The 17,734-nt window shown below is 38.3% G+C and overlaps 1 protein-coding gene across 2 annotated transcripts in view; it reads left to right on the top strand.

Moving 5' to 3' along the window:
- LOC122800784 (collagen alpha-3(IV) chain-like) overlaps positions 1 to 17,734 on the top strand; it is a 1,680,215-nt gene that overhangs the window by 1,110,492 nt on the left and 551,989 nt on the right. For both annotated transcript variants that reach the window (XM_044070045.1, XM_044070046.1), the window contains exon 35: positions 13,450 to 13,548. In XM_044070045.1, the coding sequence (XP_043925980.1) occupies positions 13,450 to 13,548 (99 nt within the window). The remainder of the gene's footprint in view (positions 1 to 13,449; positions 13,549 to 17,734) is intronic.

The raw sequence follows: 17,734 nt of genomic DNA, 5'->3' as shown, positions 1-17,734 counted from the left end.
ACCTCAAAAAACTCCAGCTTTACTCCGTACAGGGTTGCCAGATTTCCAGACCCCCAGGTAGGGACAAAAAAAAAAGAAGGTCTCTCACGGCAAGTGAAGACCAAAAAAAAAAAAAAAAAAAAAAAAGTCTCTGTTCCGCATTAAAGAACTGAGCTCACTCAGTAGCTCTGCATTAAACATGGAGCTTCTTGTGTTTAATGCATTGCAGTTCCGCATTCAACACAAGTAGCTCCGTGTTTAGCGATTTTTGATTGGCCTGTATACCGGCATATAGGCCAATCAAAAATCGCTAAACACGGAGCTTCTCATGTTTAATGCGGAACACAAGAAGCTCCATGTTTAGCAATTTTTGATTGGCCCGTATGCCAGGTATACGAGACAATCAAAAAAAGAAAAAACAAACAAAGCGGAGGCTGGCCGGGATTTAAACCGGCAGGGCGAGACTCGGGATCAGGCTGCTGATCTCGGGACAGTCCCGCCCAAATAGGGATGTCTGGCAACCCTGACTCCGTAGCATATCGCCTACTCAGAGGTGATCTCTGCCTAACATATAAAGCTATGTCAAACCCAGAGCTGTTGGACATGCTACACCTAAAGAAATCCCAATCCCTCCGAGCTACACGCTCTAGGGACCTAAACCTTGTCACCACAATGAACAAGACATGCTGGAGGGATAGATTCCCATCCCAGAGACTTCCCATACTCTGGAACAAACAGGCTACCCATCTATGTCAAGCAAAGTTCTTCATTAGCACTCTTCAAGAAAAATCTTGATGAGTGGATGGGAAATAGGAAATACACCCCGGGGATCACTTCTGTGTCTCTGCTCAACAGTGGCACAGGAAAATAATTTTCTTGGGTGGCGTAAGCCAGGGAACCTTGTTGGCTATGCTTGCGTAGGCCCTTGGGCCAATAGCCTAGTACCTACCTATGAACCTATAAATACAATACCAGTTTAGTGCTTTATTCCAGCAAGAACTTCATCAGAATTGAGACATGTAAAAATCATTCTGTAGGTTTGTACTAAAACATAATTCATGATAAAATTAACCAGTAGTGCACAGCTTGTAATTATACATTAAACTTGAAGCAGGCATATGGTTTCTGTCTTGGATTTTGTGGTGGAAGGTTTGAGGAAGGTAATTTAGAGAATTATTTGCAAGTCATAGAACTTCATTGGTAGTTAAGACTTTTTGCTAATAAACTCCCTGCTTTAAAAGAATATGTAAATAGTAAACATGTATTAAAAGCCAGGGGTGGGGGAGGAAGGATAAATTAAATTCCAACCCTACAAGGCATTTTGTGTTGAAGAGGATAAATGCTTGATGTATGCTGTACAAATCATTACAATTTCATAATGTTTGTTTCAATTTTTATGGTTAATTACATGTTTTATATTATTGGTTCATTTTTACCACATAACGTATGCCTTTTGAATATATGTACAGAATGGTTTCTAGACGCCTCAGTTCTGAGAAAGTCCTTGTAGGACAAAGTGCTAAACTGGGATTTTATACATTAGTAAAGTTGAGGCTGTATCCTTCATCAGGGTTTTTTTCCACAGTACTTTTATTAACAGTCTCTAGTGTAGTCATTGGAAGAATTTGTATGTGTATAAGAATACAGATAACTGAAACAAAAAGCATCCTATGTGTTATGCTTATGGACTGAGACATGGGAAAATATGCTTTATTCTGGAACAAAGACTGGCTTCACAGTTTGTAGCTTAATGCATCTGCCACAGAAGTGACATTATCCTATGTGATCACTCCAACTGCACTGCCTTACTGCACTCAATATCAGGCTAAGGTTTTAAGAACGTATTTGATCTGTCACACAAAGTTAGTTGTAGTTCACAATTAACTTGAGTATTCCTTCTTTACATGTCATAATACAAATAATGTATATGTTGTGAAAGATCATACTCACTTAGCCATGCGACAAACAAGTGTACATATGTAAACTATTTAGCTATATCAGTGTCAATGTGTAGTTTGTAAAATGACTAGAAGCATCTAAAGCCCATTCAGTGATCACGAGCATAAGAACTGTGGTTCTACTGTTTATATAGTTTGGAAAAGCTGAGGCACTTTGTCAGGTTGTGTACCATGTAGCATGCCATTCCTTTTACTTGCTCCAACTGTATATAAAGACATATTTTGGGCTGGAAGCTAATGATGTAATAGTATGAATCAGGAGGAAAGCAGGTCAGAGGAACAACTAAGGAAGATAAAGGTGATCTTGATAATGAAATAAATGATAATCCAAAACGCAGCAGGTGCTGGTGTAGGAAGGCCCAGGTCCAAATCCTTAAAACAATATACACCAACAAATAAAAGACACGAAATAAAAGTAGTGAAAGAAAACCTTCCACTAATCCACTCTTCGTTTCCACTAGACCAAAGTAAATCACCACGCTATCAGTAGCAATGTGGAGCAATAATTCTTTTAATAACAGTGAGCGCTTTCGCCATTCGGCTTCTTCAGACTGTATAACAATACAACAATTCAAACAGCTGCTTTTAAAACAATACTCATCCTCCTATTGGTTGAGTAAAAACGTCACATATACAATGAAAAGCAAGACCTACTTTCTCTTATAAAATACACTCTAAACAAAGTCCGTTACTGTCATGCTAGTACATAAACAGTTTCTGAAAAAACATAATATGCACTTCGTATTACATACTATAATATATTAGTGTGCTGAAGCTGATTTCACGTAAAACATCCATAACATAAACGGAACGTAAATGCAGTTCTAAAAGTCCCAAATAAGACATTTACTAAAAAGAACCCTCTCTAAGGACGACAACATTCTCTGCCGGCAGGTCATCCGGGCAGCATAAACACATAACACATTAAGCCTAGATCAATGCTAAGCGTTTGGTTTAAATAATTTACTTGATGTGATCCTCCTTGATACATACAGCGTACACACATTACATTACGCTTAGCACAATGCTAAGCGTACGTTTTAATATTACACTTACCGCTCAAGAATAAACGAGCAGTATCCTTGCAAAAACATCTAACCAAGTTCCATTCCTACTCTTCAAGCCTAACGTGGTGCGTCAACCAAATACACCACTCAGCATTCACGGGAACATCGTCAGCTAGCATTTAAAGGAGACGGTTGACAGAATGTACACGGTCAAATTCAGTAGCCTTGTTGATGTTTCAACTTAAAACATAGAGTGCAGGAAAGATAAAATTTAAAATTTAAAATATAGAATTAAAAATTCAAGATCCATTCCCTCTAATAAAAACCGAAGAAATGACTTAAAGTAGCAGAAGGTAAAAGTTGGGACAGAGGGAGTTTGGATAAAGTAAGCAAAAATCGGACTCCCCTCATCAAAGTCCGATTGCAGCTCAGGCAAGGCACACATATACACATTCTAATTTGCACTAAAAAAGAAGAAACTCCTGGCTATACAATTGCTTTGACGCCAGAAAGTGTGTGCACCTTCTGAAACGAATATGCACCTTACATACTGAATGTACACATATAATAAAGCGGGCTTTGGGGGACCCGCTATCCAGGGGATGCTAATACCTGGAAATATCGTGTAGGGGGTAGTTAATAAAGGTTACCACTACTAATAACACTCATTCTAAGTCCTAGAAAGAAATCTATAGGATAGGCATATTCTACATTAAAAAGGCAAAACTAAAACTAAACACAGAAGACTATTATAACATATGCACGAAAGGGAAGATTTTAGATATTACCAACTTAGTATATGGTATTAGAAAACATAATAACTGGTAGTAAAAAGGAAGATATTTTTACATTATTGTTACCACAACATGGGAATAATGAGGCACATATGAAGAGCAAGTAGATACAGAGCAACGATATCCATAAACAGAGGAGGGTAAGCAGGCATACAATTAGTGGCCAAAGAAACATAGGCAGAAACATACCATTGACATAATAAGTCAAATATTGTGTATGGAAAATGTGTTAAAGGATTTTCCCATACAATGAAATAAATATACCTATACTACAATTCTCAAGTATATCACATCAGGACAGGACTACTGACTAATGCCTTGGCAAAACACCATGAGGAAAGTGGGGTTACCCATACTTTTAAGTTTTTTGTCATTCAGAAGATAGGCAAGAGTAGGAGAGGAGGGGACATAATTAACTATACCCTTGAGAATGAAATGAAATGGATTATAAGGCTGAGGGCAGAGCATTATCCAGGCCTGAATGATAAAGTACAAGTTAGACCATTCCTTAGGAATAGGAAATTACATGTACCCAAGCAATAGTGGCAATATGTTAACTTTCCGCACTATATCCTTTTTGTAGTATAGGTATATTTATTTCATTGTATGGGAAAATCCTTTAACACATTTTCCATACACAATATTTGACTTATTATGTCAATGGTATGTTTCTGCCTATGTTTCTTTGGCCACTAATTGTATGCCTGCTTACCCTCCTCTGTTTATGGATATCGTTGCTCTGTATCTACTTGCTCTTCATATGTGCCTCATTATTTCCATGTTGTGGTAACAATAATGTAAAAATATCTTCCTTTTTACTACCAGTTATTATGTTTTCTAATACCATATACTAAGTTGGTAATATCTAAAATCTTCCCTTTCGTGCATATGTTATAATAGTCTTCTGTGTTTAGTTTTAGTTTTGCCTTTTCAATGTAGAATATGCCTATCCTATAGATTTCTTTCTAGGACTTAGAATGAGTGTTATTAGTAGTGGTAACCTTTATTAACTACCCCCTACACGATATTTCCAGGTATTAGCATCCTGGATAGCGGGTCCCCAAAGCCCGCTTTATTATATGTGTACATTCAGTATGTAAGGTGCATATTCGTTTCAGAAGGTGCACACTTTCTGGCCAAAGCAATTGTATAGCCAGGAGTTTCTTCTTTTTTAGTGCAAATTAGAATGTGTATATGTGTGCCTTGCCTGAGCTGCAATCGGACTTTGATGAGGGGAGTCCGATTTTTGCTTACTTTATCCAAACTCCCTCTGTCCCAACTTTTACCTTCTGCTACTTTAAGTCATTTCTTCGGTTTTTATTAGAGGGAATGGATCTTGAATTTTTAATTCTATATTTTAAATTTTAAATTTTATCTTTCCTGCACTCTATGTTTTAAGTTGAAACATCAACAAGGCTACTGAATTTGACCGTCTACATTCTGCCAACCGTCCCCTTTAAATGCTAGCTGACGATGTTCCCGTGAATGCTGAGTGGTGTATTTGGTTGACGCACCACGTTAGGCTTGAAGAGTAGGAATGGAACTTGGTTAGATGTTTTTGCAAGGATACTGCTCGCTTATTCTTGAGCGGTAAGTGTAATATTAAACGCGCTAGCATTGTGCTAAGCGTAATGTAATGTGTGTACGCTGTATGTATCAAGGAGGATCACATCAAGTAAATTATTTAAACCAAACGCTTAGCATTGATCTAGGCTTAATGTGTTATGTGTTTATGCTGCCCGGATGACCTGCCGGCAGAGAATGTTGTCGTCCTTAGAGAGGGTTCTTTTTAGTAAATGTCTTATTTGGGACTTTTAGAACTGCATTTACGCCCGCTTATGTTATGGATGTTTTACGTGAAATCAGCTTCAGCACACTAATATATTATAGTATGTAATAGTGCATATTATGTTTTTTCAGAAACTGTTTATGTACTAGCATGACAGTAACGGACTTTGTTTAGAGTGTATTTTATAAGAGAAAGTAGGTCTTGCTTTTCATTGTATATGTGACGTTTTTACTCAACCAATAGGAGGATGAGTATTGTTTTAAAAGCAGCTGTTTGAATTGTTGTATTGTTATACAGTCTGAAGAAGCCGAATGGCGAAAGCGCTCACTGTTATTAAAAGAATTATTGCTCCACATTGCTACTGATAGCGTGGTGATTTACTTTGGTCTAGTGGAAACGAAGAGTGGATTAGTGGAAGGTTTTCTTTCACTACTTTTATTTCGTGTCTTTTATTTGTTGGTGTATATTGTTTTAAGGATTTGGACCTGGGCCTTCCTACACCAGCACCTGCTGCGTTTTGGATTATCATTATTGACTTTGCTGGTGTATTCCCACAAATTCAGGTGTAATTTTTTGACTTCACCAATGAAATAAATGAAACTATATAATCTGAGTAAAAAATAAACAATGAAAGTGACTGAAATGAGAAAAAAAGAATATACATGTTTGACTTTTTTACTAAAAAGGGTGCCAGCTCATTCCTTAAGTATGAGCAAATTATAGAAGGAAATGTTTTTATTTCATTTTATTTGTTTTCCAGGGTAAAGCACAGATCTCCATGGACCTTTTTCACACTCAGCAGCCTGGGAGCAGTGTCTAGTTAAGTGACTTGCTCAGAGTCACACAGTTATCATGGCGGCTGAGGGAAACAAACCTTAGATTGAAAATGTTGAGTTGAATAGTGATATTAATGGCGAATAAGGCCAAGAATATATTTAAATTTTCATAGTGTATGAATGAAATTGCATTTCTACTTAGGATACCTAAAATAAGGCAATATCTAAATTGGTCCAGTCCAGTGCCATCCTTTATTGAGTAAATGCATTGCTTAATGAAAGGGCAGTGGAAATAGCTAAGTGCAGGTTTTCAAACCTTATAGGGTATATCTTACACTGATGGACATGTTTAGTGTTTGCACCATATGAAGAACAGGCTTGAAAATAAAATGTTTTTGAGACAAGCAGAGCCAAATTATGGACAAGACTGCTGGAGAGACAAACACCTACATCAGTGATGATGTATGGAATTGCAGTCATAAATGACCGAAAGGATGTAAATAGCATGCACATGTCCCAGCATATCCAGTGTAGTTTATTCCCACACTTATGAATATTAGCACTGTTTGCACAGAGATGCTAATGGTTCGATAATAGTTGTGAGCAAGGTGTACTCAGCATATCAAACAAAACTGTTATGTGAGTGCAGTGAAACATTCAATGCCTCATTAAATAAGCATCTCACCATGAAGGTTTCACTGCACTGACATAGCAATTTAAGTCAATAGCATCACTGTGCAAATATTTTTAATATTATACAAAATAATAGTGTTTGCATATTGCTAACTTTGGATGTATTTACCTTACCAAACATATTTAGCAGCATTTTTCTGTTACTCTTACTGCTTGCAAAAGCCTCCCAGACATGATACAATCTGTATTATTCATGGAAATATTTTACATTTATTTATGGAACTATGAAAATCATTTACATTTTCAGTTTTCCCACAATCACTTTTCAGTCACCCAAGCCCGTTATATGCCACAGTAATGATTTTACCATGTATATAAAAGATTATGCCAGCTTACATTCCATGAATAATGCAAAAATGGAGTGGGATTGTGTCATGTCTGGGGGCCCTTTGAAGCAGTTACAGTTATACAGAAATGATATTAAAATAAGTTGGCTAAGGTAAGTACATGCAGAGATATAATAGTTTGTTTGCAATACAAGTTATTAAAGTCAGCGATATTCAGATATAAATACTGATACCTTATTAGTGGTTCGTCTTGTATTAGAGGCAGGGTGGCATCTGCAAGCTGACATGATATGGTATGCATGCACATTGAAACCATGAAAGTTGTATATACAGTGAATGAGATATTGAAAAGTGTTAGAGAAAGGTTACAAAAATAAGAAATATTTTCAATAATTCCCTTAATAATGTGAAAAAGTATGAGACTGTCATGTTGGGAGGGCCTGTGCAAGCAGTGAATGTTACTAAAAATGTCTCTAAGCCGTACAGTCTAACATGAAGACAGACATTTATATAAATGTATTTTTGGCAAAGTAATATCTGTATGAATATTATAAAAGCTGCATGACTTATACGTAAAGTCTGCCATCTTATAGTCAACATTACGACACACACCTTTATCATCACTGCTAGCTGGTTTCTAACATGCACTTGGCTTACCTACAGGATGCCAAGTTCCTTCCCCCCAAGTTTCAGGTGCTTTACTTTCAAGATGCTAAAGATTAAAATTTGGAGGACATTGGAAATCGCTACCACTGCAGTTTCTATCTGTGCACAAGGCCACAAGTATTGATTCCACTTTTTTTGGAAATATCTCCTTTTATCATCTTTGAGTGGCTACACACACATACTTTGTGTGTGTGTGTCTGTGTGTGTGTGTGTGTGTGTGTGTGTGTGTGTGTGTGTGTGTGTGTGTGTGTGTGTGTGTGCATGTGTCTGTATGTGTGTGTGTGTGTGTGTGTGTGTGTGTGTGTGTGTATAAGGTCTGATGAAGGAAATTTTATTTGTGAAACCGCTCACCTTTTACCTGTATTAAGGTGCTGTGGATTTTTATCTCTGCTTGCTTCGTTCTGCCGTGTACTGCTGTGTACTGCCGTGTACTGTTTTGGTATTTGAATTTTACTCATTGACTTATTTGGCAGTCATTCCTTGGTGATGTTTGCTCTTTATTTTTGTATACACACACACCACACACACACACACACACACACACACACACACACACACACACACACACACACACACACACACACAGACACACCACACACACACACACATACACACTTGTGGCATTGGGTTTTCTACCACATTGGGGGTGCAGGTGAACTCCCCCCCCCCTGCAAGAAATGCTTACTATTTACGTTTTCTGCCCTTATGCATTTTGGACACTTTTGGTGATATGATTCATTGGCATTTAGTTATTTAAGGTGTCAGAGTGGAACATCTACAGTTTCATAGAACCATACTGTTATATTATACAGATGTTATATACATAATTTGAAAATGTTGTACAATACCCTAAAATAGCAGTATGATACAATCTCTTGTCATCCATCATTTAGGTTCATAGGTGTTTGCTAGGCTAATGACCACAAGGGCTTCTTTAAGCCTAGCCATACTTCCCAAATCTCTGACAAGTTCTGATACCCTTGATAAGTGTAAATATGGGCCTGGGAGATGAACCATTTACAAGTTACCTGTTTGCATCAGGGACATAGGTGCCAAACCAGGGATGAATTTCCAGTTTCCTATCCAGTTGTCCAAGTTGCACTTGAAATGGGTGGGGGACAAACTCTGCTTCACATGGATGGGGAGCCTTTTCCATAGACGGGGTAGTCTCTGGGATACATACCTATCTCTCCAGCAGGTCCTATTTATATCACAGGCAAGGTTTAAGTCTTTAGAATGGGTAACTCTGGTACTGTTTGTTTTGTGGATATGCAGGTGGTCCATCAAACTGGCGTCTGACAATGCCCTGTATGCCAGGCATAGATCTCCTCTCAAAACCATGTAGGAGGCAGAATACAGGGATAGGGCCTTGAGGCAGTTTGCATATGACATTTTACTTACACCCTGTATTCTTTTAGTGAGGAACCTCTGTAGACATTCCAGTTGTAGATTATGCCTGGTTAGGTACATACCAAAGGGGTCATTGTACTCAATGATAGGTCTGATGAATACTGACTACAGTGGAACAATGACTTCCTTGGACTTAGATACCATACCTTTTTTTATAAGTTGAGCAACATAGAGTGATTTCCTCACCACTGTAGACACGTGATGATCAAAGGCTAGATTACTATCTATGTGTGTCCCTGAGTCCCTGACTACTAGGTCAACTCTAAGAGGTGTGTTGTCAAAATGATAGTTACCAGGGATGGATAACTTCCCAAAGGGTACTATTATGCATTTCTTGCCATTTGGTTTTAGTCCATGGCTTCAATTGTTTATCTGTGTCAGCCCCTCCTGGAGAACATTTGTGTCAGTGTGAGATTCAATGACAGCTCCTAATTTGCAATTATCTGCAAATTTAGTTAGCCAGAGACCACTGACATTGGCCTTGACTTCTGAGAAGTAAATCCCAAAAAGGAGTGGTCCAAGGACTAATCTCTAAGGGACTCCACTTGTGACTTGCCTCTTTGTAGAGGTGGATTCCCCAATTCTAACTTCCTGGGTCCTGTCTGTGAGCCAGTTGGCTATCCACTGGATGACATACAGATTTGTACCTAACCTTTGAGTTTGTAAACAATGCCAATGTGGGGTATTGTGTCAAATGCCTTGGCCAGGTGAAGGTAGGCAGTGTAAATGATTTTGCCCTCATCCATTGCTTTGGTGACTTTCTCAAACAAGTCCACCATGTTGAGTAGGCATGATCTGCCCTTGACCAAGCCAAACTGGGCTGGGTCCAGTGTCTGGAGGTTTACTATATCTCTGTTGATCATCTCCATGATAATTCTTTCCATGCCTTTACATATAACACTAGTGAGACTTATGGATCAGTAGTTTCCAGGGTCTGCAGATGCCCCACCTTTGTGTAGAGGGATGACAGTTGCCTTTCTCCATTCATGAGGCACAAAGCTGGTTTGGAGGCTACAGTTAAATAGTAATTCCAGAGGCCCTGATAGGTTATGTTTCATGCTATTTAGAAGTCATCCTGGGATATTGTCTGGCCCCATTGATGCAGTGTTCTTGGTCTTAGAGAGAACATTAAGGACCTGTTCCCTAGTGATAGTATGGGGAGTTATATTTGATGATATTTCCTCAGGGAAGGTTGAGGGGGAGAGAGGAGTAAAGTTGTAGCTGAATTTATCAGCCAGGAGGTCTGCTATATCTTCTGGCTCAGTATAGGTGGCTCCATTTACAGTGAGCTCTGCACACAATTGTGTATTGCCTTTGAGGTTGCGGACATAGCTGAAAAATGCTTTGTGGTTGTCCTTGGCCTGGGAGTCCAAATTTACCTCAAATTTGGGTTTGGTAGATGTTATTTGTCCTCTGAGCTCTTTGTTTAGTTTGATGAGAGTGCCTTTATCGTGCTGGGTGATGCACCTCCTAATTTTTGCCATGATTTTCTTCCTCCTGTTATGCATCCAACTGATTTTGTGATTCCACCAGGGTGTTTTGTTTTTTGAGTTAGTTCTGTACTTCTTGTTGTTGGGTACAGCTCCCTCTATGCAGCTATTAACATGCGTGTACAGGGTTTCTGTGAACTGTTTTGCATAGATTCTCAGGTTTAAAGAGGCTTGAAATTCTGCCAGGTTCTCACTTAATAGCAGGAGGTTAGCCTTAGAATAGTTTCTGAAATTTCCTGGTTTAGCTGGGGGTCCAGGTTTTATTTTTACTTCAAAGGAGACCATTTTGTGGTCTGACCTTACCAGGAAAGGCATTACAGTGGGGGGGTGCAGCACTCTTCTATATTAGTGAGGACCAGATCCAGTATGGTTGCACCCCTAGTTGGTGTATTGACTATATGGTCAAAGGAATTTGTGTTTACAAAATCCAGGAATCTCTGTGCATGTATGTTTGATGTCATACAGAATTCCTAGTTAATAGTGGGCTAATTGAAGTCACCCATGAATATGGTATTGGGTTGGATGTTTAGTGTTTCTAATAAGATTAAATACATGGTATGGGTTTCCTGGGTCATAGAGGGGGACCTATAGCTTGCAAGGAAGTGGTATTGGATTTACCTATGGTGATTTGAACATGGAGCAGCTCAAGTATATTGTCCTGTTTGACCAGCCTTGAAGTATATTTATTTTTGATGTAAATAGAGACATCTCCATTTTTTGTCCCTGCCTGTGAAGTAGCTGGTCTAAATGTGTGGAAACCATTATAACCTTGCACGGTTGCTGTGCTGTCCATGGCTTTAAACCATGTATCAGAGACCGCACAGACATCAGCATTCCCTAGGGTAAAGTGGCATTTTTTGTTTAGCCTCCTAGCACTGGGCAGTAATACCTTTAGAGTTTCTTGGTTTTGATTTGCTATGACGGAAGTGCTTTCAGTTTGGCATTGCCTAAAAAAGGCACTATGGGGGAAGACAATGTTTTAGCTAATATTCAAACGCCTAGAGGGGAGAGGTGCAAACCATCCCTGGCAAAGCAGCGTGGTCTGTTGACCATTTCCTTCCATGCTGACAAATATTGCACCCCCTTAGAATGACACCAGAAACTAAGCCAATTATTAAAGTCAATAATTAAAACTTTTTAAGAGGTAAACACATTTCCTTGCTAATACCATGAGTCTATCATACACATTTACAGGGGCATAACTACCCTTTTGCTGAAAACACTGCAGTTTTAATCAAAATACATTTTTTTCATAATTCTGGAATATTAAATTACCAGCAGGCAGTCTTTGGATTGTACAATCAGAATAGAGCCCATCACATCTGTACAAACATTTCATTTTATCTAACTTACACCATTTTGAACGATACAAATAATATAAGGTAATATTTTAAATGCATTTTGAAGAAAACTTTTCATAAAGTAAGACATTCCCTAAAGCCAAAGACTTCAGGAAGTAAGGGGAAGTCCTGGTACTCATGACTCAAAGTAAAAATTAAATGTGCAAATTGTGAGTGCATTTGTACTTTTATCTTACTTAAGATTAAAATAAATCATTTGTATAGTTTTAACAATCTATAGTTTTGTAGAGAGTAGTACCAAATGAAAAAGGCAAATGTAGAAAATGGAAAATAATAGCTAAAAGATAAGAAAAACTGAAACAAGTACTACTTTGTTTAGTTCTTTAACATTTGTTGACCAGGAAAGTCAGACTAGGACAGAGCCTATTTTCAGCAGAGGCCCGGGGAGAAATGCTCCAGACACATGTCTTTTGAATCTGGGAGGAAACCAGAGCACCTGGAGGAAACCCAGGCCAACACAAATGCAGGGAGGACATGCTGACTCCACACAGAAGGCACCCCAGCCAAGAATCAAACCAGAGAACCTCTTTCTATAAGGCGACAACAACAACAACTGCACCACTGCACTGCCAATTATTTCATTTATTTTATTTAAATTGTTTTCTAGGGTAGAGCACTGATCCCAACTGACCAATTTCAATTTCAATTCGGAAATACAAAGAAAGTCAGAAATAGATTTAGTGAGAGCACAAGTATAATGAAAAACATCTGTAAAATACCATTATCAGCAAACAAAAAACATTTTTGTTAAAAAGAGTACATGCAGTTCCAATAATGCATCATTCACAATAAATCAAAACAAATCTCATTTAGAAAGTGAGGTGTCTGTGTGATAATCACAGCTGTGCATCGTTGAAAAAGATAGGATAGCTAAGTGGAATGAAAAATAGTGATCTTGGTATGAAATCCACAATACAAATAATATACTGATATTTAATGCATGCATTTATCAATGTCTTTCTTATTTCTTATTAACATTTCCTATCGCTTGTGTCTTATTCATCTGTTACAGTGTATTATTCAGCGATTACTCTTGTGTTCATGGTTATATCCCTGGTCATGGCTAGTCCAGCTAGCCAGCTAACAATAAATGAAGTATGCATACATATACAGCCTCATTTGAAATATCTTACAAATGTTTTTCAGTTAGTTTGATCAGTGTTCTTGAGAAACATGACATGTTTCTGCATACCATAAGTCTGAATTATAATTGTCATACTTTATTTGTATTTTATTTAGGAGAACTAGGTGATGTGGGTCCAAAAGGTGATAGAGGATTAACTGGTCTTCAAGGAGCAAGAGGTCTCCCTGGTAGGAAAGGTGATTCTGGTCCACCAGGTATGTTTATAGACTACAGTGATGTAGTCACATAGTAGGCTAAGAATGCAATTACATTTTGTATGAGATAAACTGATGTTATAGCCATTACTTCAGAAATGTTTCTTTGTGAATCACACTGAATGTCTGAAACATTAGTGATACCACTTTTTAAGAAGAAGGTGAGGGTTCTGGTGTAATGCAGATCTAAGAATTCATAGATCAGTAAGCTTGACTGCTATGAGATACAAGGCACTAAACAAGATCTGAAAACAAGAGTTTTCTTTACTGGTTAATGTCACGCAGAATTTTCCAGTGAACAATCTTTAATGAAACATCACTGAGAAAGGTGCACTGATATACATCTTAGTGGGTTGGATACATTTTGTGTTATATGTAGAAGAGTGGTGAAATACCAAGGAATGCAGTGAGAATAGTTTGTCTCCCAGTGCACAAAATGTGTTGGCCACAAGTATATTGACCACAGGCAGTGCACACAGTCTGCCTCTACTGACCCACTCATTCTGCATTGTGGTACCTTGGAGCATTGGAAAATCATGCTATAACCAGTTATACTGTAATCTTTTCTGCTGTAGTTTAGTGTGCATTGAGAATGATGGCAGCATGGATAGAGGAAAGATTCATTTAAGATGTATGTACAGACATCTGTATATGCTTAATTTCACAGCAAACAATTGTCTTTTCCCAAGAACGTAATCAAAATCTGTCATGTCATCTTCCTGGACTCTGCTACAGAGTATTCCAAGAGAGCTTTATCCTGGATTATCCCTGCATGGACATTGAACCAGGCTATGGAAATTGGATCTCATATCAATTACAGCTATCCCTCTATTATCCAGGTCACTAATTAAACATGATTAGTCGTGGCACTGTTAGACACATTCTCTGTGCACCTTTGTGGTACCAATCCAAACAGCTCATTTACATGACTAAGCCAAGTTTCCTATTCTCAGTTATAGATTTCTTGGAAATGTAATATGATGCAGTTTATCTGTCAGGCTCAGTCAGCCATGTTAAGTCGGAGTGGTTGTACAAGTCATTTCTCTGAAGCAGGTCATGAGCCATACTTGTTCTGCTTGTTCCAGAAAAATCTAAGTATGATAATGGCATTTATATGAAGTTCTTTGATGAGTGGATATTCAGATTGTAGGGGCCATGAGAAAATGTTGAGTTTGCTGAAGCCATCATCATTGCAGTGCATGATTCTTATCATTCATTATTCTTATTAGTTATTATTATTATTATTATTAGTCATTATTCTTTTTAGTCAGGTGGTTTTTGCATTCTTTCAGTTGTTAGTGCTTCTTCTTCAGTGGGTAATGTTGTGTTTGAAAAGATAATCTGGTTGGTTGGAGGATGTATCCTCCTCACTTTAACACAGCATTTTCCACATCACTCTCTACTAAGCCATGTAGTGTTCCTTCATTTTCCAGCACTATCTTCACTGTTGTCCTGGCCAACACAGTCAGTGTCAGGTCAGCAGCTAACAGTACCATGAGCATTACTATCAACTATCAGACAAAACACATAGTCCCCCAAGCAACAACTCTATCTTTTGTGTGCTCTACACTCATCAGAATCACCATTGGGGAGACTAGGTATTCACAATTAGTTTTTTCCCATGTGCTACGGAGTGACAGAGTTTTTATAGTTCCAATAATCTAAAAGGTTTTCTCCAGAGGTTATGTCTGAAAATGGGATGCATGAAGAGGGGTCTGGAAAATCTGATCCCGAATGATGGAGCCTCCATTTCCTTGCCCTGAAGGAATGGATATGTGCACAGTTCCTACATGGGCAGTGAGTGGTATCTTTTCACAGGGTCTCTCTAGACTGAATCTGTTCTCTTGCATGTGTGCTAATAACTATGGCATTTCCCTTTTCCTGTCTGACATTGAGTGCCATCTCAGAAGAGGAGCATCTGCTTCATTGCAGTTGACCCATAACTCAGAGTGTCATAGAGTTTTTAGGGAATTTGTTCACTTACTGTGCCAGAATGTGGTTGTAGTCGTTTCAGCCCAGGACAAATACAGATACACATATAAACATGTTCTTTATGATTTTAAAACATAGCATCTCCTTTCATATGTGAACTGCTAGCCTCTGTGCTTCACTGTGTAATGTGGGAGATTCCATCTTCTGGCTAGCTGGCCACTGCTCATTACAAGTCTATCATCTCTTGTCTCTGTAGTCATCTGGTTTTCATGATCTGGGTTGTCAACAGTGCAAAGAGATGATATGAGCACTGAGATCATCTTTATCTTGTTCAGCTGGGAAAGTGTCATGTACATAGGAATCTTCAGCTCTTCAGCTCCATCATCTAAATCTTCTGAGGGGGAAAAAAAAACTTCAACCTTATGTGTCTGACGGTGGACTGGTGAACAAGTCAACATTTGTTGAAGGACCTCCAAATCATCCTCAGAGGAGGCACAGACATGCATGTACAACACTGGTATTCCTTGGCTCCTGGTGGAATTTACACAGTGATAGCCTGTCAGCTGCAGTCCTTTCTGGAACAATAGCATGTTGTCTGACAATACTGATCAGCATCTGTTCTTGTTCAGTTTAATTCCTATTATAACTGTTGTCATCCTTTGAGTTCTCTGGCTGCCTTGACTCATGCATAACCTGAACTTGGTTTCTTGATACTAACTTTAGGCATTTTAACTCTTCAGAGGAAGTCAGTGCAAAAATGTAGCAAAATGTCTGAGAAGAATTATCTTTTCCATTTTTTTTTGTGTGTTTTTTTTTTTTTTTTTTTTTTTGATTGTTGCTCAATGAGCACAAACTATTCTGAGATTGGTAATTATGCAATATCATACATCATATGTTGTCAGCCATGCCTCATGATAGTAACCCATTGTGTCAACTGTACTGGTACTCATGGCCAGGCTTTTTTCTTTCACAGTGTGCAAAGTGCATGTCACCTCATATTATTACATTTCACTGGCAAAAGGAGACAGTTTTTTCTACTTAGTCTGTCCTATGTGCATACTTATCATGCTGCAGTTGCCTATCCTTGTTGCTTCATATTCTTTTGCTGACATTATACACAGTCTCAAATGAGCCAGTTATTTAGCTTTGCACCACCCATTCTAGCAACTCACTTCATGCATTAGCCACCCTCTCCATAAGTGATTAGGTTCCATTGTTTGTATGTGGTAACTCTCATGCCTACCTCCCATCATCTCTCTTCAACTATATTGTGTCAAAGTACTTCTGTGATCTGACCATATCACATTTCCCATCCCCCATTCCATCTGTCTTCACGTGAGTATAGTCCATGTTCCCTCAGTCTGTCTACATATCCTTTTCACTCCATCTCCCTTAATGTCCTCAGTTCATTCCTCTAACCCTGTTCCATTATCTTTATAGTTCCTCCATGCTGCAAGGAATCCTCCAGTCAGAATCTCATTGTGGACTTGCAGTGTGCTATGGTAACACACTGCAGTATGTTTGGGTAACCTTCCTATATCTCTAATCTGTTCCCCTGCGAATCCATCCCAGAATGCTTTACTTTCACTTGAACCTGCTGAACTTGCTCAGTAGCACAACTATTACCACTAATGTTTCCTTTTCTTGGTCATTCCTCCAGATGTACTTCCCAGTTTGCATTTTCCAATGGTTTATTGTTCCCAATCTGCAACACCTTGACTTTTTCATTAAGACTCGGTTGCCACTTTTCTTTCTAGTCTACCTATACCTCTCAGCTGTCCAGATATTTACAAAATGCTCACATTTTTTGTCTCATATTTTTGGTCTGTTCCTCATAAAATTAGCAGTTTTGTAAGAAAGTCAGTGAGGACTGACTTCACTAAATAATGACAGAAATTTGAGTTGTAGGCTGGGTCCATATCCTTCGGAAAATGCACAGTAACACAAAACATTTTATTCTAGGATCTTTTTAAGTTTGTAAGAGCAATATTTAATATTTGCCTGCATGTTTGGAATCACCCCTCCATTATTTTTGGCATAGTCCAAAGTTCTTATACTAAAAGATTAAGAAGTATGAGTCCATTTATCCTTTCCAATCTCTTACATGTTTTTTCTGCTATCCTTAACCACATCCCCTATTGTAGTGTCCTCTGCAAAGACAACGATCTTGCATTTGATAACTATTATCACATCTAAGACAAATATATAAAATACCACTAACAAACTAGTGGTTACCCATCTATCACAGGATAGA

Source organism: Protopterus annectens, chromosome 4.part1 (genome assembly GCF_019279795.1).
Source record: "Protopterus annectens isolate FY-2018-M chromosome 4.part1, PAN1.0, whole genome shotgun sequence".
Lineage (NCBI taxonomy): Eukaryota > Metazoa > Chordata > Ceratodontiformes > Protopteridae > Protopterus > Protopterus annectens.
This window is presented reverse-complemented; position numbering and strand designations above follow the sequence as displayed.